This window comes from Aspergillus chevalieri, chromosome 6 (assembly GCF_016861735.1).
Source record: "Aspergillus chevalieri M1 DNA, chromosome 6, nearly complete sequence".
Taxonomy (NCBI): Eukaryota; Fungi; Ascomycota; class Eurotiomycetes; order Eurotiales; family Aspergillaceae; genus Aspergillus; species Aspergillus chevalieri.
This window is the reverse complement of record NC_057367.1, coordinates 1,634,614-1,658,590: the sequence shown is the minus strand read 5'-3', so window position 1 is coordinate 1,658,590 and position 23,977 is coordinate 1,634,614. Positions and strand designations below refer to the sequence as shown.

At 50.3% G+C, this 23,977-nt stretch overlaps 11 protein-coding genes across 11 annotated transcripts; 4 read left to right on the top strand and 7 right to left on the bottom strand.

The window, feature by feature from the left end:
* Positions 1–272: 272 nt before the first annotated feature.
* On the bottom strand, positions 273–1,541 carry ACHE_60590S (nucleic acid-binding protein; the record flags this gene model as incomplete). Its single annotated transcript, XM_043281781.1, has 3 exons — positions 273–756; positions 816–1,451; positions 1,540–1,541. Coding segments are annotated over 3 exons (1,122 nt in total).
* Positions 1,542–2,102: 561 nt separating this feature from the next.
* Positions 2,103–5,023, bottom strand: ACHE_60589S (uncharacterized protein; the record flags this gene model as incomplete). The annotated part of the gene is made up of 7 exons (XM_043281780.1): positions 2,103–2,369; positions 2,426–3,139; positions 3,197–3,970; positions 4,033–4,064; positions 4,130–4,352; positions 4,413–4,833; positions 4,896–5,023. 7 exons carry the CDS (start codon positions 5,021–5,023, stop codon positions 2,103–2,105), a joined length of 2,559 nt encoding a protein of 852 aa, XP_043139225.1.
* A 1,572-nt stretch (positions 5,024–6,595) lies between these two features.
* On the top strand, positions 6,596–9,927 carry ACHE_60588A (putative RNA interference and gene silencing protein (Qde2); the record flags this gene model as incomplete). Its single annotated transcript, XM_043281779.1, has 4 exons — positions 6,596–6,852; positions 6,942–8,080; positions 8,146–8,387; positions 8,446–9,927. The coding sequence occupies 4 exons, from the start codon at positions 6,596–6,598 to the stop codon at positions 9,925–9,927; spliced, it is 3,120 nt and encodes a 1,039-aa protein (XP_043139224.1).
* A 2,227-nt stretch (positions 9,928–12,154) lies between these two features.
* ACHE_60587A (uncharacterized protein) lies at positions 12,155–13,324 on the top strand (the record flags this gene model as incomplete). The annotated part of the gene is made up of 1 exon (XM_043281778.1): positions 12,155–13,324. One exon carries the CDS (start codon positions 12,155–12,157, stop codon positions 13,322–13,324), a length of 1,170 nt encoding a protein of 389 aa, XP_043139223.1.
* Positions 13,325–14,802: 1,478 nt separating this feature from the next.
* Positions 14,803–16,162, bottom strand: ACHE_60586S (putative acid phosphatase; the record flags this gene model as incomplete). The annotated part of the gene is made up of 3 exons (XM_043281777.1): positions 14,803–14,841; positions 14,894–15,916; positions 15,977–16,162. The coding sequence occupies 3 exons, from the start codon at positions 16,160–16,162 to the stop codon at positions 14,803–14,805; spliced, it is 1,248 nt and encodes a 415-aa protein (XP_043139222.1).
* Positions 16,163–16,631: 469 nt separating this feature from the next.
* On the bottom strand, positions 16,632–17,279 carry ACHE_60585S (nitronate monooxygenase; the record flags this gene model as incomplete). Its single annotated transcript, XM_043281776.1, has 1 exon — positions 16,632–17,279. The coding sequence occupies one exon, from the start codon at positions 17,277–17,279 to the stop codon at positions 16,632–16,634; it is 648 nt and encodes a 215-aa protein (XP_043139221.1).
* A 47-nt stretch (positions 17,280–17,326) lies between these two features.
* On the bottom strand, positions 17,327–17,590 carry ACHE_60584S (uncharacterized protein; the record flags this gene model as incomplete). Its single annotated transcript, XM_043281774.1, has 1 exon — positions 17,327–17,590. The coding sequence occupies one exon, from the start codon at positions 17,588–17,590 to the stop codon at positions 17,327–17,329; it is 264 nt and encodes an 87-aa protein (XP_043139220.1).
* A 380-nt stretch (positions 17,591–17,970) lies between these two features.
* ACHE_60583S (putative ribosome associated DnaJ chaperone Zuotin) lies at positions 17,971–19,377 on the bottom strand (the record flags this gene model as incomplete). Its single annotated transcript, XM_043281773.1, has 2 exons — positions 17,971–19,161; positions 19,225–19,377. 2 exons carry the CDS (start codon positions 19,375–19,377, stop codon positions 17,971–17,973), a joined length of 1,344 nt encoding a protein of 447 aa, XP_043139219.1.
* A 406-nt stretch (positions 19,378–19,783) lies between these two features.
* MZM1 (LYR motif-containing protein) lies at positions 19,784–20,267 on the top strand (the record flags this gene model as incomplete). Its single annotated transcript, XM_043281772.1, has 3 exons — positions 19,784–19,859; positions 19,916–20,092; positions 20,170–20,267. The coding sequence occupies 3 exons, from the start codon at positions 19,784–19,786 to the stop codon at positions 20,265–20,267; spliced, it is 351 nt and encodes a 116-aa protein (XP_043139218.1).
* A 278-nt stretch (positions 20,268–20,545) lies between these two features.
* slt11 (Pre-mRNA-splicing factor ECM2) lies at positions 20,546–21,756 on the bottom strand (the record flags this gene model as incomplete). Its single annotated transcript, XM_043281771.1, has 2 exons — positions 20,546–21,568; positions 21,616–21,756. The coding sequence occupies 2 exons, from the start codon at positions 21,754–21,756 to the stop codon at positions 20,546–20,548; spliced, it is 1,164 nt and encodes a 387-aa protein (XP_043139217.1).
* Positions 21,757–22,418: 662 nt separating this feature from the next.
* Positions 22,419–23,675, top strand: erg6 (sterol 24-C-methyltransferase; the record flags this gene model as incomplete). Its single annotated transcript, XM_043281770.1, has 3 exons — positions 22,419–22,622; positions 22,692–22,726; positions 22,781–23,675. 3 exons carry the CDS (start codon positions 22,419–22,421, stop codon positions 23,673–23,675), a joined length of 1,134 nt encoding a protein of 377 aa, XP_043139216.1.
* Between the last annotated feature and the right edge of the window lie 302 nt (positions 23,676–23,977).

The window sequence follows — 23,977 nt, the reverse complement described above, 5'->3', positions numbered from 1 at the left end:
AGGATGAAAAGCAAGAATTTGAGAGAAGGAAAATGGTCACAGACCGTATCTCCAATGGCAAAACGTGGGGTTCCGAAACCGCCTTGAACCGACCGGAAGATTTGGAGATGCCGAGGTTCGTAACATCACGTGAGAAGACATTAGTAATCGGGACTGGTTTTCCCAAAGAGGAAAAGAGTGTCATTGCATCCGTCATCTATAAAACATGAAATAGAAATACAAAACCGCTTGCAACGTGTATAGTACATAGAAAGACATAACAAAGCTCCCAATTAAGAAGACTCTGACGAAGATGAACCACTGTAAACTTGATGGTCGTGGTCCACAAACCCAGCTCCGATATTAGGCCCCGGCATCTTCCTGTTTGAGTGACTGTAATCAAGTTTAAGTGGTTTGTTATGCGGTCTCTTCTTGCCGAGTACTTCAAACGCGTCCTTGGCACTCTGGAGATCAAGGAACTCAGCGTGCGCAAAGCCCCGGAGGTACCCGGTCCGCCGGTCGACGGACACCCGGATATCAATGACGTTGTGAATGTCGTCAAAAAGTTCATGTAGCTCTTGGACGGTCATCTCAGGCGGAATCCTGCTTACGAAGATCGTCCTGGAGGGCGGATTCTTGGGTTTCCGGAGCTTGTAGTCGCCGGTGTTGACGCGCGCATATTGGACGAAGACCTGACGACCTTCATAGTAAATGCCATCCATGTTCTCGATTGCGTTAGTGGCGGACTCGATTGCGTCGTAAGTAACGTATCCGAACCTGCATTCATCCCCCATGAGTTTCTCGGTCCTATGGTGAGAGCCAGCGGGCAAACTCACCCTCTGCTAATCCCCCGCGCATCATGGACAATCGTCACATTTTCAACAACCCCAAAGTCTTCCATCTTCTTCCGTAAATCGTCTGCGGTGACATCAAAGTATAAATTGGAGATGAAAACCGTTTCCTTCGGTGACGCCGGTTGTTCAACATATCTGAATCGCGCAGGACCGGATGGTGGTGTCGGTGCAGCTTCTCGCGCTTCGTTCGATGCAGGCTCAGACTCGGCTCGTGGCCCCTCCTCCTCTGTCGCATCTTGGTCTGAGTCTGCAGGATCTTGCAGGTTTTGGCCTATCGTTTCTGGCTTCACTTCTGTTTGTGCCGCTGTCTCAGTGGGCGTTGCCTTTAATTCGGGCTCAATCCCCGCTGTAGCTTCACGCTTTTCCTCTTGTGCCGGGCCATCTTCGCTCTCATTCCCTGTGTCCTTCTTACTTTCTTTATCATTTTCGGTCTCTAATTGCTCTCGCCTCCCAGGCTCATCGCTATTCCACCGGCGCTGAAATGCATAATGCGAGGATTGTCGCGGAACAAGAAACGGTAATCGACGTCGATTGACTGCACTTATTGACCGAGGCTGTAATGGTGTCGCAGATGCAGACAACGAGAGAAGACGGAAGGCAGCCCGCCGGAAGCAATACCTGCGTTCGAAAGATTCATGTTTAGCTATCACCTTTTTTTTTTTTTAAAAGGCATGATGAAGGGAGAGGAAGATTGCGCATCACTCACATTTTGCCCCCTGCCTCAATTGGCGGAATTAAGCAAATCAATACCGTAGCCCAATAAGAGATATAAAAAATCGTGCAAGTTGAGTAGTTGCTGGACTGGAGAGGAATGATGGCTGCTGGTGCGGAGGGCGCTTCGGAGGTGCAAAGAGTCTTCTTACCCGATTGGGACGATATGTACACGTGATTTATATCCCCAAAACGTCATCGCTCACGTCCGATTTAATACTAAAATAAGGTGAAAAGTAGAGTATATGATTCGGATCTGAATATATCAAGTTTTCAGACGAATAGAAGATTAATTAATAAATACAATTTCTTATCGACTTTAGAGCAGACCTAACAGTTTGCTACCATAGCCAACACCACTGTTGAAATAACATCAAACCATGAAAATCAATGAAAGGAGATTTCGTAACGCCACTCTCATGTATCAAATATGGTGAACATAGATCCAATTGGAACTTTTTCCTGATCGGCCTTTGCAGTAACCGGATAAAAACAACAATACCCACCCGAACCCAAACGTGAAAGATGATATAAACCCTAGTCTTAGTATGATTTCATTCACAAATTGTCTTGCCCGCTGAGAAGCCTATTCGATTGTCGGGAAGGGTCTGCACTGCTGTACACTCCAGACAAGGATGCAGTGTTGTAAGCGGCGGCGGCTTGAGGGGGGAAGAATGGCTGCGATACGGGCATCCGTGAAGGAGACAGGGGAATTGGGGCCTGCGGCTGTTGGGCATGAGGTTGGGGCTGCTGCATGTCAGCAGTTGGCCACCACTGGTTGGACGTGTCGAAAGCTGAATTTTGGATATAGGTATCCCATGCATCCTACAACTGAATTAGCTTGCGGCTCCCATGTGCCGAGTATTGATCAGTTGACTTACCCAGTCCAGGTTTAGCTGCATGTCAGGCATTTGCCCAAACATTGCGCTGAAAGGTGAGGCGGCAGTTGCGACATCTGCTAAGCCTGATCCTCCTTGAGCTAGAGAAGAATCCGGCATCTTGAATGTTGGGTCGGCAAATGTAGGGGGTCCATTGTTGTTCATGGGGCTCATTCCACTGCTAAGGAGCCCTAATGTCATAGCAGCATTTTGCTTCTCGTCCTGCGGCTCGAAGGGCTGTGCAACTCCGGTACCGTTCTCGGTTGCCAGGAATCCCAGGTTCAACTTTGATAGCATCACTCCCATCACGCCAGAGGCCTTCCAAGCCTCCAGGGTCTCGTCGCGGAGTTCATCCCAGATCTCCTTGCAACGTCCTATTGCGGCTAATAGTTCTTCCCGACGCTCTCTGCCCCAGACGTACATATCGCCGGATGGCCTACCAGCTGCTTGCAGCCGAAGTCCATGATGGAGGTCAAGACAGACAATGGTAGAAGCAAGTAGAAAGTCTGTGCAGCTAAGCGAAGTCACCCTGTTATGCCTGCTGCGCAAACGACCGGTTGGTTTCGTTTCTTCGTGGAGCATTGACTGGAACCGCAGCAATTCCAATGCCGAATCGATACATGTCCTTCGGGAATACGTAAATCGAGGGTTGTCCCGTGCTCGGACAAGATACTGCCGATGAAGAACACATTGTGCCTTGTGGTAAACGCTCATGACCTACGCAGTCCTCAGCGGTCGATATAAGGAAATCAAAAAAGCAGAGGCTTAGCTTACCGAAAATCGTGACATAATCAAGTGACACTGATCATGTTGGCATTCTTCCATAGGACGCACTATGAGATGCTCCGGGATCATATCCCTTGCTCGACGAAGTTCTGCATCAAGCTCCATAGTCTTCTCGTAAGATCCGCTATGAACGGAGGAGGTATGATCGACAACTTTGCCAAAGACATATGACAAACGGGCCTTGGTTATCAAAAAACAGACAGGAGTTGGCTCATCTGGTGGGCGCGAAGGCGGAAGCTCTTTGCAATCTTCGTCGAAGTCGTCATCATAAAGATTCCGTGGGAGTTCTGTATCACTATCGGCCGAGCGTAGCATGCTGGGCAGCCCGAGCTGAAAGGAGAAGAGTAGATCTGCCTGTCTCACAAAGGTCCATATTCGTCGACGCATTTCACCATGGAAAGGGGTTATATTGGGGAACATTTTCGAGTCGCGATGATATCCCATCCGCATGGCTAATCGTGCAATGACGCCTACCAAGATCCATATAGACACATCTGCCTCCTTAGTCTGACGAAAGTCTCCATGGAGATGGAAAACCAATGTTTCAATCAGGTACCGGTAAGGCTTCGTATAGTCTGCTAGCATCAAGCACTGTGCCATCACGTTGCGGAAGTTCGCTGCCATGTCCAAAGATTTGCCCCGAAACTCAGGAGGTTCATCGCCCTCTAGATGATAGGATAACATCGCAAGCCGCATCATAGAAAATAGCATTGCAATCCAGACAATGCACGTTTGGGAAGGGTCTTCCCAATGTCTGTTATACTTGGTGATATCAGTACCAGATTCGGTTTCTAGCCAATGGAGCTCGTTATCCTGCGACTTACTGCAACCTGAAAAGTAGGTCCGTGGAGAATGTCTGGACTCAATTAGAATGTGCGCCAAAATCAAATACAAAGTCTGTCAGCGAAGGAAGCAACTCACGAGTAGCAGGATCGTAGGAGCTGAAGTATCGTGCAATTAGGATATCTGTAGTATATTTGGAGGGCAAGGAAGCCATTATCTCAGCTCGACTCGTTGGTTTCGTAGCGCCAAATAGCAGCGCGGATCCGGGAATGTCGGTGGGTGGCTTGCTCGCCTGGAGCTTTTCTGCTTGTTCTTCGTACTGCTTTTTGTGTGTGGTGAAATAATTCCGAACTTCGGCAATCTGAGGGAATGATTTTTGTTAGAATAAAAAAAGTAGCAAGTGGCCTAAATGCGAACTCACGTCATTCAGAACGGATGCCCAATGTGCATCACTGATATAGTATGACTTGTTATTATCAACCTTCATGATACCGAATGATTTTGTGACTTGTTCTGTATCGCTTTCCTCTGGGCCCGCAGGACCATCCTCCTCATTCGCGCTCACGCTCACGCTATTGGAATGGTGAGTAGAGCCCGCACTGTCGCTACCAGATATCGCTGCCATGGCTGCCGCTGGCCCTGCAGATGGTGACCCATTGGTCATCAAAGACAGAACCAGGCCCTCCAACCGGTCAATCCTATTCTGCATATCGTCTGGAGTGGCGAAAGCCGGTTGCTGCGGGGTGTTTTTCTTCCGAACATTGGGTTGAGCATACGAACAGGATGGGGCATCGCCGCGTTTGACGCAGTTCTCACATGGATGAGAGCGATTGCATTTTAACCTATCCACGATGTAAGAAGGTACGCGTGTAAGCATAGAGTGGGGTGTTGGTAAAAGGCTTACTTCCGTTGTCGACAAGGGCCGCAGGACAGAGGCACTCTGTTTCTTTTGCGGATAACTCTGTATTGTCCTTCAGGCGAATGTCCGCTGATGCTGGACTCAACCGATGGAGGCGTTGGTGTCGGGGCCATTTTCAGGCACTTTGTGGATGCAAGGGATGAGAAAACAGTGATATGATCGGGCGTCCAAGTTAAATTCTGAACGTGAAGCAAACGGTGCGGGGAGCCCTTCGCGCTAGTATCCCGGCCCAAAGACCACCAGGCGCTGCTCCTAGTTCAACGTCCTAGCAGATGGCGTCCTCCAATTACTCCTCAGGTTCTGAATTTCTCTCCGGGCCGTGTGTGCGCAGGGTCACAAGGCTGGCAATCACCTCTATCACTGACCACCAGGCAGCCCCAAAAAATAGTTCACTGTAGTCGCGATATCACACTAAGCCACATTTCAGTGGCCAGAGCAGATTCCCTCGGTATGGCTTGGGAAAGAATTCGATCAGTCGACTGTGGTTTCGACTTTCGGGTCGCTGAGACAGCTCGAACTGCTTTATCGGAGCCGAGAACGCAAAGGATTAGACAAGTAGACCAGGTATATTTTTCTGTGCGTTTATCTATACCAGCAGTTAGACGCGCAATCTTGAAACAAGGTGTATACGCCAAGGCAGAAGGTACAAATTCGAGTATGCGGCGCGGGGCGCAATATGATGAACGTACCATGTACTCCGTACCGATGGACGGTTCGGGCTCTTTTTTCGTATTAGATGATGACAAAGCGCGATGATCTCAGAGAACAAAGAAATAATCAAATCCAACACAGCAAATGAGCATTAAATGCTGGAAACGCTGGTGGAGAGAGTGAGTAGGGGAAGAAAGTTGACTCTTGAAATCGTAGGCTGTGGTCGATTATCTCCGTTATCGCCCCAGGCGGTCTGTCTTGGCCATAGAGCTTCATTCTGTTAGACTATACGAGGCTTAGTATAATTTGAATGTGTTAGACTCAATAGGAATGTATAATAATTATGCGTGCTTTATATGTGCTTTGGTGAAGCCGGTGGTGTCAGCGTTGAATTGCTCAGCTGCTGTCAGATCGTTCTACTCTGTACGGTCTAGTCCAGATATATATATACAGCAGTGCACAGACATCCCGAGGTATGACCAATTGACAGCAAATCTTCAATTCTGCTTAAGATTCTACGCGCAATCCCCCGTGCCCTGTACACTGCTATATGGGAGTCTGTAGCGCTTTGTCTGACGTCTAACCTCTGTACCATCTTTTAGTGGGCAAGCGTCGTTGATTCGATGGGTGGTCTATCGGCTCAGCTAACTATATAACTACCGGGCAGAAAGCGAGGGCGGTGAGGCACGTGACCCGCTGGGTACTAACACCATCATCATATCATGTGACCTCCCACCAATTGCTGATAGCCAACTCACACTGCATCTTCTCTTTCTCTTGATTTGTCCAGCTCCTCTCCTCGCTGTGCTCTTCCCTCTCTTCTCCTTTTTTGCTTTATTGTCCTTGCTTCTCTTCTCTTTATGTCTCTTTCTTTCGTTTGTGCTACGCGTTGCGGCTAATGGTGGGGCACTCTTATAAGAGAAACTGATATTTTTTTTATCCATTCTCCTCCGGATCCCAGGTCCAGTGGCTTCTTCAACGTATATTCTTGTTCTTATCTATTTTTAGCCATCCATCCCCATCCTACCGTGATCATGTCCTCTAGAGGTAACCAACGAGGTCGCGGTGGAGGCGGTCGCGGTGGATCAAGGGAGCTTCCTTACCGCTCCGGAGGTGATAACCGTGGTCGAGGTGATTTCAGAGGTCGGAGTGACGGTAGGGGCCGAGGAAGAGGGGATGGTGGAGATCGAGGAGGAAGAGGTCGTGGACGAGGCGACTTTCGTGGAGGCCATGGAGGCCGTGGAAGTCGTGGAGGAGGGCCTCCCAGAGAACAGGGTCCCCGGATCTTTACGTATGTCCCCTTCCAAGAACCAAGAAGATGTGATAGCCAAGGGTGGCTTTGACTTGACTAGGTTGATTGAGACTTGACGTTCCTTCTAGCAACCCGAGTGGTCAGGCTGCAGCATCACCCGAAGTTACAAAAATCGAGGATGCAACCGCCAAAGCTCTGGCAGTCAAGAACCAAAAGACTCCAGGTCAGCCTCGTTATCCAGAACGACCAGGATATGGAACTCAGGGACAGCCTGTTAAACTCTACGCTAATTACTTCGAATTGAAGTCATTGGGCAAAGAACTTTTCCGCTACCATGTCGACATCGGTGGTGATTCTGTCGGCCGCAAGCCCACCGGGAAGAAAGCTCGTCAAGTCGTTCGACTGCTGCTCGATGAGCACTTTCTTCAATACCAAAACAGCATTACCACAGACTACCGTTCCACGCTTGTGTCGAGGATTGAGCTCCCGAAAAAGGGAACCTATAATGTTCGTTACCGCGACGAGTATGAAGACGAATACCCAGAGAACCCCAAGGCCTACAAGGTCACTTGCCAGTTCACGGGCAAGCTCAATCCTTCCGATCTGTTAGATTACTTGACATCCTCCAATGCTTCGGCCATGCTCGAGTCCAAGGCAGAGATTATTCAGGCTATGAATATCGTCCTGGGTCACCAACCGAAATCCGATCGATCCATCATATCGGTTGGTGCAAACAGACATTACGCGATATACCCAGATTTGGCGGAGAAATGCAGCTTAGGAGCTGGGCTTGAGGTCCTCCGGGGCTTCTTCGTCAGTGCTCGTGCAGCAACAGCCCGTATTTTGCTCAATGTGCAGGTCAAGTATGTGGCCTGCTACCAGGAAGGCCCATTGGTGAACGTTATCATGGAGTACCAACGTGGCAATTCCTCAAACATCTACAAACTTGAGGCTTTCCTCAAGAAATTGAGAATTCGGGCGACCCACATCCCCAAGAAGAACAAGAAGGGACAGCATGTTCCAAGAATAAAGACAATTGCAGGCCTGGCCACTCGTGCTGACGGATCGTCGCTACCTCAGCCTCCTAAGGTGTTTCACCACGGGGCTGGCCCTCGAGATGTTCAGTTCTTCCTTGACCAGCCGGGCCAACAGCCATCGCCTCAGGGCCAGGCCGGAAAAACACCTAGCAAGAAGGGCAAGAAACAGCCCAAAGCTGGCCCAGCGCAGGCTGGCAAGTACATCACCGTGGCCGACTTTTTCCGTCAGAGTAAGTATATTCTGCAAATATGCAATTACATGGCCGCCGAGCGAGCTTACCTAACTGCATCTTAGCGTATAATATGAACCTTGACCCCAAGATGCCCGTGATGAACGTCGGGAACAGACAGAACCCATCCTACCTGCCGGTTGAGGTTTGCATGGTTGAGCAGGGTCAGCCTGCAGGTGCCAAGCTCAGTGGAGACCAAACTCGACACATGTTGAACTTTGCCGTTCGGACGCCTGCGCTAAATGCCGGGTCTGTCGTGAACCGTGGAAATCGCGTACTTGGCTTGGCTGGGCAGAACCCTACTCTGGTGGGTGTTGGCCTCGTTATTGATATTGATGCGATGCGTAACTGACAACAATCTCCAGGCCAATTTCAACATCCAGCCAGGGCTTGACCTTGTCACTGTTCCTGGCCGTGTTCTTCCCGCGCCTCGCGTCTACTACAAGGACAATAGGTCGCAACAGAAATCGGTCAGTCCTATGAATGGCGGCTGGAACATGAAGGCAATCCGATTCTCGCAGGGTACCAAACTGGCGTCTTGGTCGTGGCTTTACTTTAATGCTCCCAGGGCGAGGCAGCACTTCAATGGCACCGACGATTTGTCTGCTTCTCTGGAGGGTCTCGCTGCGAAGTTGAATGAAATGGGCGTCGCGACATCGGTACCAAAGCCTGGAGAGAAAATCGATCTGTCCGGACAGAACACGGAAAAGGAAGTCAATAACGCGATTTCTGATTTGATTGCCCGCCACCAGCCTACGTTGATATTCGCTATTCTCCATAGTAGTGACAGTGAACTGTACAAGTGTGTGAAGCAGGTCTGTGACATCCGTCAGGGTGTACGCAACATCTGCGTACTGGCCGATAAGCTGAAGGGAGCCAACGACCAGTACTATGCCAACGTCGGTCTCAAGTTCAACCTGAAGCTTGGTGGGGCTAACCAATCTTTGCGGCCGGTGGACCTGGGTATCATCAGTGAGGGAAAGACTATGCTCGTGGGAATTGATGTCACACACCCGTCCCCCGGTTCCGCTGGCAACGCTCCCAGTGTCGCCGGCATGGTAGCCTCCGTGGACCAGTACCTGGGCCAATGGCCCGCTGAGATCAAGATCCAGACCTCCCGACAGGAGATGGTCTCCAACCTTGACTCCATGCTCAAGACCTGTCTCCAGCGCTGGGCCCGGATGAACAAGAACAACTACCCCGAGAACATCATCGTCTATCGTGACGGTGTCTCGGAGGGCCAGTACGACATTGTCCTTGACGAGGAACTCCCGCTTCTCAAGAAAGCCTGCGAGGAGACCTACCTGGCGACCTTAACCAAGAAGCCCCTCCCACGCATCTCCATCATCATCGTTGGCAAACGTCACCACACCCGCTTTTATCCCACATCCGACGCAGATGCCGACCGCGGCGCCAACTCGAAGAATGGCACCATCGTGGACCGCGGTGTCACTGAAGCCCGCAACTGGGACTTCTTCCTGCAAGCCCATGCAGCCATCAAGGGCACCGCCCGTCCCGCTCACTACTTCACCGTCTGGGACGAGATCTTCGCGCACCAGAAACCCGCCCCGGGATCCCCGTTCCAGAGTGCCGCGGATATTCTCGAAGACCTAACCCACCGCATGTGCTACCTCTTTGGACGTGCCACTAAGGCAGTCAGTATCTGCCCGCCAGCGTATTATGCGGATTTGGTCTGTGAGCGTGCTCGTTGCTACCTGAGTCAATTGTTTGACCCAACGCCTGCGGCCACACCGTCGGGAAGCCTCAGTAGTGGTGCTGCTGGGGGCTCGGTGCTTGGAGATGTTGCAATTCACCCGAATGTGCGTGACACGATGTTTTACATCTAAGCGTGTTTGTCTTGGTTAGCATATTGGGTCTCATCATTGGATTTAGGTAGATATCTTTTTTTGTTAGATTGCTTTTTGGATATAAACGAAGTGATCGATTTAAGTTTTCAATGCCTTTCCACGCTTGTAGATAACGACTTGATTGAGAAAGGCAGTACCATCACTGCATCTTTAGAATAACACCAATAATATTCACTTTACTTGAGGTCAAGCCGCGCAGCGAATTCTGCAATAGGGCTCGTTGTGGCTTTCCTTTCAACGAAGTCACCATCTTAAACGCTTGTCCAGATTAACCCATATTTCCCATGGCTGGCATTGTATGGCTTGATCATACGTTTAATGTCGCAATTGATAATGCTTTCATCATTATTTAGGTGCATGTCAAAAAGCGAAGTCTACAACCCACGGCTTATTGTGTCTCAGTTATTCCTAAGCATCTTCCCAATGGGAGACGCGGGATTCAAGACACCCCATAAAAGAGTGAAAGATGGGTTTTGGCCAGCCGATAGACCCGACTTTCTATCGAATACAGAATATTTTTCGAAGAACCCGTCTACCATGCAACCGGCGAGCCCACTCCTCATTGAAAGCCTAGTACAGGTAGCCAAGGTATTCCCTGTGCTTGTTGTGTAGTGCCATAGGAGCTCTACAAGAGTGATTGGGAGGGGGAACTGTCAGTTATCCCACAAAGCTCACCCACAGACGTGACCGGCGATGCCAGGATTTTGAAAAGTTCATATGGATGATCCCGAGCGTGACCATCCCGACAAAATAGCGTGTCACTCTAAAGGACGCAAGAAGATTACGGAAGCCGTGGAGTGAGCGTTTGCGTTCTTCTCGGAATTCCTTCAAAAAAGGACTTTGCGGCTTGTGTTTGAGAGCTAAGTCAGCAGCAGACCTCCATTGGGACGACCTTACGAATCTGATGAGAATACTTCTATGAGGGACGGAACCAAAGCCCTATTCCATAAACCGTATTATGCATTTCAAGAGAGCACATGCCTAATGGATTGTATCAACAGTGCTATCCTGTATCTTCGCATTAGTCTACAAAGACTGGAGGGATCATTGACAGGGAAAGAGATGAACCAGGGGCGCCCAGAACTCCCGATTTATTAAGCTTACGCGAGCTTTCTGCGCATTCCGTTGGCCCAGCTACGGGGGAAGACATTCATTTTGCTAAAGCCGAGAGTTGTTAGCGAATAATGAACCGTTATGGAGTACTAAAAAGAAAAGCGGAACCCACCAGTGTTACGTGTGTTATGCCGTGGGAGACAATGACTTAAAGGGCTGCTATATGGTTGACTGGAAAACACCACAAGATGATAGCTACCGCGAAGCCGATGATGACGGCCGTGTGACTTCCACATCTACAATGAGCATCTGAGGAACTGTATTGCGTGATTTACCCGCCAGTTATTTAGGCCATGGTCCCCTACGATCGCCGTACGCTTTATAAATTAGAATAGACTGTGACTTTAACTGAGGCTGACAGTATGATGCGTACTAACAATTTGCCCAGATAGCAACGATAAATGCAAAACACTTGCTATTGTCAAAGGAAATCGAACAGATGTCCCGGTAATTATAGAGATTATCAAAATACTGTCACTGTGTGCCTGTTCTTTTATACAGCAGCGCGCGATACAAACTGCCGCATGAGTGGACATTTTTTGGATCCTCGAAACATCACAGCGTTGTGTGATCCTCAAAAACAAGGGAAGAGTGGGTCGAGGTTTGACAGCAAAATACGCGCAGGACGATAATGGTCCTAGATACTTTCTGTCGTGTCATCCCAGAGGTGTCGTGTTCATCCCAAAGGGAGAAATATCGAAGACAAGAAGTGGCCACAGAAAGTTTTCGCGTACCAACTGGCCAAAATCGAGATTAGGAGAATGGACCAAAGCGTTTTGTATAAGCCCTACCCCTGGGTGCACTCACTTAATTATCATAAGTCTCCCGGGCTATCCAGCCCTACCCTCCATTTATGAGAGGTTATGAGCCCTCAACTGCTATGAATCAATCTGATTACGAGTATAAATTCATCACGCGATACGTATAGAAGACCAGATGAAGAACGCCACATTGAATCTCCCGTCAGTCAGATGAATCATCCAATATCTCATAACTTAACGTAATCCACAACCGAGCGGGCCACCCAACCGAGCGGGCCACCTTTCAATTCTCCGACGCATGCCATATTGATGATTGAATTCAAACTGCCACTATGCCACCAAAACTGCGGGAAAAGACACAAAATTCAATCCAGCAGGAAGGGAGGGTTATACTTGCTATTTCATCCTTAAAGAAAAAAGAAATCTCCAATATTCGTGAAGCTGCACGCCTGTATGATGTACCTCGGACAACACTACAACGCCGATTGAATGGCACCATAAATCGTGCTGAAAAACAGGCCAATTGTCTCAAATTGACAAAAGAAGAGGAAGAATCACTTATCCGATGGATACTCTCTTTGGATCAACGTGGAGCAGCTCCCCGACCGTCTCATGTCCAAGATATGGCCAATATTCTTCTTTCCAATCGTGGTTCATCCAAAACCCAACCTATTGGCAAGAATTGGGTATATAACTTCATCAAACGCCATGATGAACTAAAGACCCGGTTCTCAAGGAAATACAACCATCAGCGTGCCAAATGTGAGGACCCAAATCTCATCAAGGAGTGGTTCAACCGTGTACAAATCACTATAATGCAGTATGGGATTGCATATGAGGACATTTACAATTTTGATGAAACTGGTTTTGCTATGGGCCTTATTGCAACTGCCAAAGTAGTGACTAGAGCTGAAACTGCTGGTCGTCCTGCCCTATTGCAGCCTGGGAATCGTGAATGGGTCACTGCAATTGAATGTGTTAATGCTATGGGGTGGGCTCTGCCTCCGTGCATTGTATTCAAGGGCAAGTCTCATATACAGGCTTGGTATGAGGACAATGCTTTACCATCAGATTGGCGGATTGAACTTAGTGAGAATGGATGGACAACAGATCAAATTGGTCTCTCCTGGCTTCAAAATATCTTTATTCCAACAACAAATGGCTGTACTAAGGGAACATATCGTCTGCTTATTCTTGATGGTCATGGAAGCCACTTAACGCCACAATTTGATCAGATGTGCAATCAGAATAATATTGTGCCAATTTGCATGCCTGCACATTCATCTCATCTTTTACAGCCTCTTGATGTTGGCTGTTTTGCAGTCTTGAAGCGCACTTATGGCCGCTTGGTGGAAGAGAAGATGCGGCAGAGGATCAATCATATAGACAAGCTTGATTTCCTTTCAGCATATCCACAGGCCCGTAAGGAGGCCTTTAAGATGATATCAAGAGCGGCTTCATGGCAACTGGCCTGGTTCCATACGATCCAGAGAGGGTGTTGACACAACTCGATATATATTTGAAGACTCCTACACCCCCTGGGAGCCAATCCACCAACTCTGACCCGAAAACACCTCATAATCTCAAGCAACTGAAGAAGCAAGAATCCACTGTCAAAAAGCTATTGAGACAGCACAGCAATAGCCCCCCAACTCCTGCAAAGGCTGCTATGGATCAAGTTTTCCGCAGTTGTCAAACGGCCATGAATAGTGTTGCAATTCTGGCAAAGGAAAACCATGATTTGAGGGCTGCGAATGAGAAACAGCAGCAGAAAAGAAAGCGCTCTCATAGACAGATAGCCTATACAGGGGGCCTTTCTATTCAGGAAGCCCAGGGTATCATACAAAGTGAGAACGATGCCCAGGAAGCCTCTACTACTATACCTGTCGGAGCTGCTTCGGCAGCAAACCAACCACCTGTACGGGCACCACCACGGTGCAGTGATTGTCGTATCATTGGGCATAGAAGACTGCAGTGTCCTAATCGCAATAGAGCTTAGTTTTTGTAATAAATGCCATTTTTTGTTGTATTATTGACTTAAACATTTTGACCACCGTCGGGAGGTGGCCCGCTCGGTTGGGTGGCCCGCTCGGTTGTGGATTACGTTATCTACGACATAACCCTAGGGGGTTATCAACACCATGCCCGAGTGACATGATCGTCCGAAGCTAACGGCGTATAACCAGGATGCAGCTTCAGTGTCATCTCATGCACTCGTCTCGTGCACTGTCGCCTTTTTCTCTTGCGTGTATTCAACTGGGATTTGTATTGATACACATACACTGCTCAGGAAATTAGAATGCATACGCTACCATGAGGACGGAAACCGTGGACAACAACATAGCAGAAACAACTTAGGACAAGTCTTTTGCCTTAGCAGAATGACTTCATCGGGCCACGAGCGAATCTTAACTCAAAATGCCAGAATTTGGGTGTCAAGTTCATGAATTCCATAGTGCGGCGCATACCACGGAAGTGTGCAAAGGAGGAATTAGGAGTCGTTAGCCAATGGATACCGTATGCTTCGCTCTGCCTATGCTGGGTGGATGCTTCAACAAATGACATGGCTTCCGCATCACACCCTTCTCATGACTGGTGCAAGACTTCGCCATTTCAACACAATCTATACGTCACACTCGAGATGGCGTTTTCCGATTTCTCGGGTCATGGATACATTGCATGAGCACCGTCAAGTTGTCAGGGCGATTCATGTGGTATCATTAGCAAATCATCTCTGAAGTACACACTGCAGCAGACCCTGTATGTAAAGGAATAGCCCCAACTGCATTTTCGAGGGACATGCGCTCGATTCATGGGGCGAATGAAGGGCGATTTGGTGCCGGTTTACGCCATCAATATCAGCATAGGTTCGGTCTAGGGGTCATGAAAAAGCAGGTAATGCAAGTTCTATTGACAATACTTTATCAAAATATACAGTAAAGAAGCATAATTTTGTGGTTCTATGTACGAAATTCAATACTTACTCGGACCCAGTGACGTGGACCGACTGCTTTCCGTTCTGTTGCAGGAGTTAGCACTGGTCGACGAAAACATGCAAAGCAAAAACATACCTTAGTTCTGTAGTACTTCACACCGACAGAGTTCCCATTTGCAGCATCGTGCGGAATAGGGCTCGTGTAGTTGTAAGTCGGCTTGAGACCAGCCCAGGTCTTCTGGACGGTGCTGAGAATGCTGCGACCACCGGAGCAAGTACCATTTGTCAGAGGAACGGCCCACCTGGGAGAGTACTTGGAGTATTCATTCTCAGACAACGGGCCAGGGTAGGTCTCGTTGAGGTACAAGTTCTCAGTGTCCACCTCCCAGTTGGTGTATCCGGTCTTCTCAGCAACCCAGCTGAGGAGGTTGGCACCGCAGTCCCAGCGACCAAGCGAAGGGAGACCCCAGTTGGCAGACAAGGAGGCGATAATGGAGTAGTGGGTGTAGAAGGTATCGTCCTTCTTGCCCTTGAGGTTCTCGGGGACAGCACCACCAAGAAGGAACGTGAAGACCTTGTTTCCGATCTCGTAGGTGTCTGTCTCGTCAAAGGTGAGCTGAATCAGAGTGTCCTTGGTGAAGTACTCGTCCTCAAGCAATTCAGCCAGGAAACGGTAGGTCCAGCTACCGGCAAAGGTGATGTTGGTGTCGTGGGCATCGTTAGTCATGTTGGGCGTAATGAACATATGCTGAGGGAGTCTCTGGTTCTTCAAGTCATCGTAGAAGCTGGTAAAGTTCTTGATCTGACGGACACGAGTGTCATCGTCGGTGACAGAGTCGAAGAGGACCAGCGGGTTATGCTTGCGGACGTAGTCACTCGCCTCGGTCTCGGAGAAGCTGAAGCCCTGGTAGCCGGCGTAGGGCAGGTCTTCCTGGTACTCGCCCCAAGAGATGTTCTTCGTATCGAACAGGTCCGCGATGGTCGAGATGTTGGAAGGAAGCTCGACAAAGTTGTCATGGTCCATACCCCAGGTATCACCACCGGCGGAGGCGCAGTAGTTGGGCTGCGAAGGATGGGTGAGGGCCCAGAAGTTGCTCAGGGTGACACCTTGCTTGGCGAGCTTGGATAGATGGGGGTCTTTCGCGGCAGTTTCATAGTCCTAGCAGTAGCATAACCATTAGCTGCTGACCCGCGCAATCAATGCGCAAGAAGAACATACCGTGTTCTCCAACCAGATGTTGACAAACCGGTTAAACGACAAACCCTGAACATTCGAAACCGGAGAGTTGGGCTTCACAGTCGCCTGGGCCTTTGCGATTTCCTCGGCAGACGGGTTATGAGAGCTCTGCGCAACGGCAAGAGAAAGACCTCCGAGGAGGGCGACGAGAGAACTCTTGGCGTACATGATGCCAACAACGCTGAGAAGCTTGAATTGACAGGAATGCTGTAGCAAAACGAGAGCTAAGACAGCGATCGATTGTTCTTATATACGGCTGATCTTGTCGCTTTGCGTGCGCTGACCAATCGGTCTTTTTGGACTGTCGGGCTTGAGGGGTTCCCAATCGGGAAGGCGAGATCGGGGTGCTTGTTCCACGTTGTCCATCCCCTTTCGCTGATTGGGTGTGACAGCCGGTAACTAGACTGGATTGGGTATGGTGGCTATAGTGGAGTTATCATCGTTTCTAAAGCTTATAGCGGAAGTGACTCTGATTGGTTACGGTAAGCGGGGTGTAGAGGCACGTGCCGGCATCTCGGACTCTCGATGCATCGGATACAAGCGAACGTCGAATGTATCTACTAATACTCTCATTGTGATAGGCAGTGTCATTAGACAATAATACCGAACTGTCGTCAAACCACATCCTGCGCCTTCCTCACGCGCTGTGCCGCGTCGTCCCGAACTTTTTCCACAACCTCACCGGCATCCAGAACCTCACCAACCAATCCAACTCCTGCTCCTGCATAAGTAGCCAATCTCCCCTCAGGTCCCCATCCAGCATCACCTTAGCTTGGGCCTCGCCATGTAATCTCCTCAACTCATCAAACGGAATACCGGCAACATAGTTCTCCCAGTGGCGGTTCGTCACTATCCGCGGGCTAAACGGCTCAGGCCATCCATACGTCCCATGGAGGTGATTATACAGTAACGTGCGCGTAGTACTAATAACAGCCTCCGTAGCCTGCACCACAGCATCCCGATAACCTTTACTTATGCGCGCCTCAGTCGACGCCAGAAACCGTGTCCCCATGACAACCCCAGAAGCACCCAGACAGAAAGCAGCAGCAACAACCCGGCCATCCGCAATCCCACCAGCAGCAATGAGCGAATTACCATATCCCGCAAACCCATCCGCGGCTTCAGGGAATAGAGTCATAAGTCCCATCGCGTCCTTAGCCCGGCCGTGACCACCTGCCTCTGCCACAGTCCCGATCTGGATCCAAACTTGCGTCTCTGACGATTTCGCTGATCCCCTGCGTTCATTATCCAGCTCCTGCTGGCCGTGCGGGGTGCATATAACCATACCGCGTATGGCTTGTGCGACGCTATACAGACAAACCCTTTTGTAACTCATCTTTCCAGAGAGGAGAGCCTGCTCTGACTTGTGGGATCGAGTGACTGGAGGGTAGGAGGGTAGAGAGATTCAAATTCCCGGATTGCCTTGGCAAAGGTGCTCAGGTTCTTCCCTGTGCCACTGGCATCCATTGCTGGGCCGATGAATCCTAGGCCGCCTGCTCGAGAGACGGCTACGGCTAAAGCAGGGCCGGCGGACATGGACATTGGGGCACTGGCTAGGAGGGGCTTTTTAACCCAGGGGAAATTGCTCGATGGCATTCTGATAAAGTACAGGGTATATAATTTAGTTCGCGTTTTTTGGGACACTTGATGTGAGAAATGGTGTTGGTATGAACAGCTCATGAGTAGTCACATGCCACCAGCTGCGGATAACCGGGGATGATCTTCTGAGGCTTCTACGTTCACATTTCTAGAAATCGAGAAAGAAGAATGGCAATTGATGATTTGATTATCAAAATCATGAAAGCTGCGTCATAAAATTCAAGTGCTACCGTTCTTTTCTATGAGTGATGGAAGCATAACGGATGCACATCATCATTCGATTTCCGTACCAAAACAACGCTTTCTATCTATATACATGTATATGCAAGCATATCTAGAAAGCATCATGAAAAAACATTACACGTCGTCATATCTAATTAAGCAAAAGACTTGGCCTCGCCCTCCTTGAGCTTACCAGCACCAACCAGTCTCTTGACCTCCTCAACATACACGTTCTTGACAGCGCCAGCATCCTTGCCAGCAGCAGTAAGACGCTCAGCAAGCGAAGCAAGGTCCTCAGCCTCGAGCTTGCCCATGATAAGGTCAAGGTCAGTCAAGACAGAGTCAACCTGGGTAGCAGAAGGCTCGCCCTCGGCAAAGTAGTTGACATCCTTGACGGAGGCCTTAACAACACGCTTGTTCTTCTTAGCAGCGTTCTTGGCGGCCTCCTTGGCCTTCTTGTTCTTCTCACGGTCAGCCTTGGCGGCCTCTTCGGCGTCCTTCTTGCGCTGCTCTTCCTCAAGACGAGCCTTCTCCTTTTCCTCGGCCAGACGCTTGGCCTCGGCCTCCTTCTCAAGACGCTTCTTGTCCTTGCCGGCACGGGCCTGCTGGCGGAACTTCTTGATACGCTCGTCCTGGCTCGAAGCGTCGTCTAGGATCTTACGGAGACGGGTAGTGTCCTCGGTCTTGCGCTTACGGCGGGCGTTGGCGTTCTTCTTCTCGATGTGACGCTTCTGGTCGCGGTTCTCGTTGTCATCGGGCACGTCCTCGTCGAGGTACTCGAACGATCTCCAGCTGTCAAAGTTGTACCAGAAGTTGTAAAAGTTCTCAAGCTCCTCCTGAGTGGTGTTGTCGTCACCGAACAAAGGCACAGGCTGAATCTTGGAGAAACGAGCCTCAGACTCGAAAACAGGTCCCCATAGCTTGAAGAATTTACCCTTAGCGGCAGCCTCCTTCTTGGTCGGGGGCTCAACTTCGGCGGCTTCGTCAACGGAGTCGAACTGGCGGCGACGGACAGGGTCGAGAAGCAGCTCGGCGGCCTTCTGGATACACTTGAAGAATTGGTCGTTCTCGTCGCGATCTCCCATAGCGGCCTTCTTGTCGGGGTGGTGGCGGAGGACCTTCTTGCGGTGGGCACGCTTGATCTGGTCGGGGGTTGCGCGCCAGCGGTACTTGGCAAGACCCAGGACAGCATAGTGGTCTTGGCTCTTCCAGTCCTTGGCTTCGCGGGAGAGCAGCATGGCATCCTCGGTGTCCGAGATGTCGTCGTCCTGGTCGTCCTCGGTCTTCTTGGCAGTGTTCTGGGCCTGGATGCGCTCATCCTCGGAGAAGGTACGGCCGTGACGAGCCTAGAGGGTGTTAGCCATTCAAATTCCATCAATTCATGAGCCATGAGAGGCAGAAAAACATACACGGCGAGCGTGAGCCAGGAAATAAGGACCAACGGGCTCCAAGTTCCTCTGAGTAGCGCCGGACAGAGCACCAACGGCCTTGAAGTCCTTCTCGGCGCTCCAGCCCCCGGACACCAGGGGTAGGGTAGCGTTAACGGTCTGCACAGCAACCATTTTTTTTTATTTCCTTCTGTGTTATGCTTTGAAGGAGATTGGAGGTGGGATGTGAGGGTTGTGCGGCGCTGATCGAAAGAAGTCAGAGCAATTTTTTTCTGCCTAGACATCCCGCCTTTACATGGGCCAATCATGGTGAGCTAGTTTGGAGGCATGGATTATCGTAGAATTTCGGACTACCAGTACTTCTCCAGACTCAACTTCAATTGTCTTGCTTTGATTGTTCTTTTGCATTGTTGCTCTCTTACAGTTCGTGAACGCACCGTTCATTTTAATTGTTGACTCGCTGCGACCCGATTCTTCAGATCATCTACCAACGCCACCCGCTCTTCCGGAGAAGCAGCTCGATAACTACACTTGCCATTGACCGTTCTACATCTTCCCATTCTACGAGATCTCTACTACCATGGCCTCCCAGACAGCCGTATCCGCACGGAGTGCCTACCGCCAACTCCTCCGCGCCACCCGCGTCGCTTTCCAAGGTCAGACACTCCTGAGCCCAAAATGCATCACGATCCTAACAATATATGGCTTATAGATGACGTCCGAGTCCTCGTCGCATCCCGACAGGAAGCACGCCGGAACTTCGACGCCCATCGCCGCCTAGCTGTTGACACACCCATGCAAATCAAGCATGCCGTTGAAGTGGCGGATCTCCTTAGACATAATCTCGTGCAGGGCTCGCGGGAAGAGGGGAATGAGGATGCGAAATGGGGTATGTTCTGATTATCCCGGTGAAAACATTTGTAATTTTGTGAGAGGTAATTGGTGGTGCTGACATAGTCGTGACAGAACTCCGTATCCACGACGAGATCGAGCGAGGTGATAATGACTCGATCAAGGTCGGAGGGAAGAGTGTCAAGGTTGATAAGCCCTGCTCGGCGCAATGATGGTCGCGTACCTTGACGATTTTCCTTCCCTTCTCGTTTCGTTTCTCATGGATGGTCTTTACGCCTACGCATACTGTATTCTTCTGAACGATTATTGGAGCGAAGCAGAAGCACTCGCAGATTGTATTATAGTATACCCAATTTTTTCTCTCCTTTGGCGTTTTGGGGGTATTTTATTGGATACTGTGTGTAAAACATAAACAATTCAACGCCCGCTCTCTAACATACATTATGCAACTTTCCTGGTCCCATTGAAATCCAGTCATATAAACAGGTGATTAGTCGCCATGCAAACTCGAGTATTGAACATTGCTGCTTCCGGGAGGCGGCGCCACGGCGAAGTTGCGAGGAGTCTCTTGCTGTGCGGCACCTTCACCAGCAGTGATAGCCTTCTTCTCCGGCTGCCCGCCCCTGGTGGCACCGGCAGTCTGTCTTCCCTCCCGGGCATTCTTGATGCGTTCTTCGTTGCTCATATTATCCAAAGGCTTAGGCTTTCCCCATCTGATGCGCAGAGGGCAACCGTTGATAACAGCCTTACCCTGACACTCCCTCGCGGCGTCTTCAGCGCTAGCGCGAGTAAGATAGTTCACAAATGCGCAATGCGAGCGGTGAGAACAGACGAGAGACCGGAGTTGACCGAATTGCGTGAAAAATGTTCGCACCGCATGTTCCGGAAGATCGTCCTCAACACCAGTGACAAACAGCGAGGTGACGTTGGGGTCCGCAGGAGGGAGAATGTCCTCCGCCGAAGGAGGAACTTGAGCGGTACTTGGGAACGGCCGGCCACCGCGGCCGCCACGACCACCGCGCACACCACCTCCACGACCGGGTAAAGGCGTTCCTCTTCTGCTCTCGCTTGTCCGAATAGGTCCGGGGCCATTTCCGTAACGACTGCGCACTTGAGGCGTCTCTGACGACGGTGCCTCGGCTTCCTCTTCATCACCTGGAGGAGCTTCCAGCCTCCGCGGCTTTCTGTAGTACGGCTCACTATTCGCAAGCCGACGGAGCAGCTCCCGCGCTTTCTCATCCGTCTTTTCATATTCCTCCACAGCGCCACGCCCTTCCTCGATTTCCCTTTCGTGTTCTTGGGCGTAGTATTCGCGGTTGACGTCACTCTGGGGGCCCGGGGCAACCATTTTCAAGGCAGCATCACGGACGACAATGGGCAAGCCGAATGACAAATCGAGCATACAACACTGGCAACAGTTCTTCAGGCGGGCGCATGTCAGGCAAATGTTGGTGCGCTTCGTGCGTGCTGTACGATCAGCTTTCCACCGGAAGATGGTAAAGGGGCGCGTGCACTAGAATCCATTAGTATATTTCTTCGAGACTAAGAAGAGGTACATACAATTTTGCATTCTGCGCCGTGGTCCTCCTTCAGCATCTGCACATATGGGTTGTCCGGGAGGCAATTCTCGCAGACAGAAGGGAAGTCGGTGCTTTCCCAACCGGACCGGTTGAGATCTTGTTTAATCTGTGGGGGAGGCATGGTTAAGTGAACGACCTGTTCAATAAAAAGCAGGCCACGAGTATCTGAGTCGCGCAAGACAGACGTTTATCGATAGGAACCTTACTCTGTGGCGGTGCCTGAGGCTGGTAAAGATTAGTCACGTGTAGTGCAGGAAGGCGGTGAGGCTCGGAACCTTGATTCTGCTCTCCGTTAGCGATAAGGGCGATAAGGAGCGATAAGGGAAGCTCTCGAACGCTCGGAGCGCCTGCATCCGGATGCATGCCTAACACGTGACCGTGCCCTCCCGATCGGGCCATCGAACGGCGACAACGGAGGCCTCTAGATCCGGTTCACCGCCTCGCCCGGAACGTCCTTTCTCCGGCCGGGACCCCAGATGGCTCCCGATTTGGCTTAGCTGCCACACAAACAATCTATCGTGATTGGCCAGGGATCTTCGCACTGCGCAGTTCCGCCTCCTTTCTTTTCTGTTTCCTCTGTGCTGGCCTTTTGTTTTTCCCTCCAGCATCTTTCTTCCTATTTTCTCATTGCTGTGTATTCCTGAGTTTTTGTCTCTTCTCATCACTGTCATTGCTTTGTTGGAGCAATTGAACACGTCTTACTCCGAGTACAATTGAGCAGCTCCGCGGAATTTACCTGTCACCCCTTTTCAAATAAAAAAAACACCCGACAACATTCTCATAATGGCTCCCACCAACTTGGAAAGAGAGGACCACCAGCGCGATGCTGAGTTCGCCCGCGTCCTTCACGGAAAGTCCGCTGCGGCTCAGGGTGGTTTCGCTGCTATGCGCGGCAAGGACGCCGCTGCGCAGAAGGCTGCTGTCGATGAGTACTTCAAGCACTGGGACAACAAGTCTGCTGAGGAGGAGACAGAGGAGACTCGCGCTGTGAGTATCTCTGGGTGCAAGTTATCTTCTACGACATGATAAGTGGCTAATTGCTTGTTTTTTAAATAGGCCCGCCGAGCGGAGTATGCGACTTTGACCAGACAGTAGGTTTTCCCTCAAACAAATAGAATACGTGGATGGAAGTTGACAGTTGGCAGCTACTACAACCTTGCTACCGACTTCTATGAGTACGGATGGGGAACCTCGTTCCACTTCTGTCGATTCGCCCGCGGCGAGCCCTTCCTCCAAGCCATTGCCCGTCACGAACACTACCTTGCTCACCGCATGGGGATTAAGGATGGTATGAAGGTTCTGGATGTCGGCTGTGGTGTTGGTGGTCCAGCTCGTGAGATTGTTAAGTTCACGGACGCCAATGTCGTCGGTCTCAACAACAACGACTACCAGATTCAGCGTGCGACGCGGTATGCCGAGCGCGATGGTCTGTCGCACAAGCTCAGCTTCACCAAGGGTGACTTCATGCAGATGAGCTTCCCCGACAACTCCTTCGATGCCGTTTATGCCATCGAGGCGACTGTCCACGCTCCCGAGTTGGAGGGTGTTTACAAGGAGATTTTCCGTGTGCTGAAGCCCGGTGGTGTGTTTGGTGTCTACGAGTGGCTCATGACTGACGAGTATGACAACGACAACGCGGAGCACCGCAAGATCCGTCTTGGTATCGAGCAGGGTGACGGTATCTCCAACATGGTCAAGGTTTCGGAGGGACTTCAAGCTGTCCGCAACGCCGGTTTCGACCTCATCCACAATGAGGATTTGGCCGACCGTCCTGACGCGATTCCGTGGTACTACCCTCTCGCCGGTTCGTTCAAGCACATGACTTCCCCCTGGGACTTCTTCACTATTGCCCGTATGACATGGTGGGGTCGTGGTCTTGCCCACAATTTCGTCGGTGCCTTTGAGAAAGTCGGTCTCTTCCCAAGGGGATCCCAAAAGACCGCTGACAGCTTGGCGCTGGCTGGTGATTGTCTTGTTGCCGGTGGTGAGAAGAAGCTTTTCACACCAATGTACCTGATGGTTGCTCGCAAGCCCGAGTAAACGTCCGTCTTCTGAGCTGTACAGATGTTCATGTCTCGCCCACATCCTATACAAGCGGCGGTTTTTCTTCTTTTCCACTTTCAATTCTGACATCTATCATTTTCCTTTACTTTGTTTATTGCCCCTATATTTCTGCTTGTTTAATATTGCATACCGCCTTAGGATGTCACGTTAATTTGTCTTTTTCATCCTCATGTTCTCACCCGTCCTATGAGTTACTGTTGAATATGTGCGGATGGTGATGATACTGCGTTGTTTTCTTTTGCTTTTTTATCAAAATAGAGATGTAATAGTTACTGGTT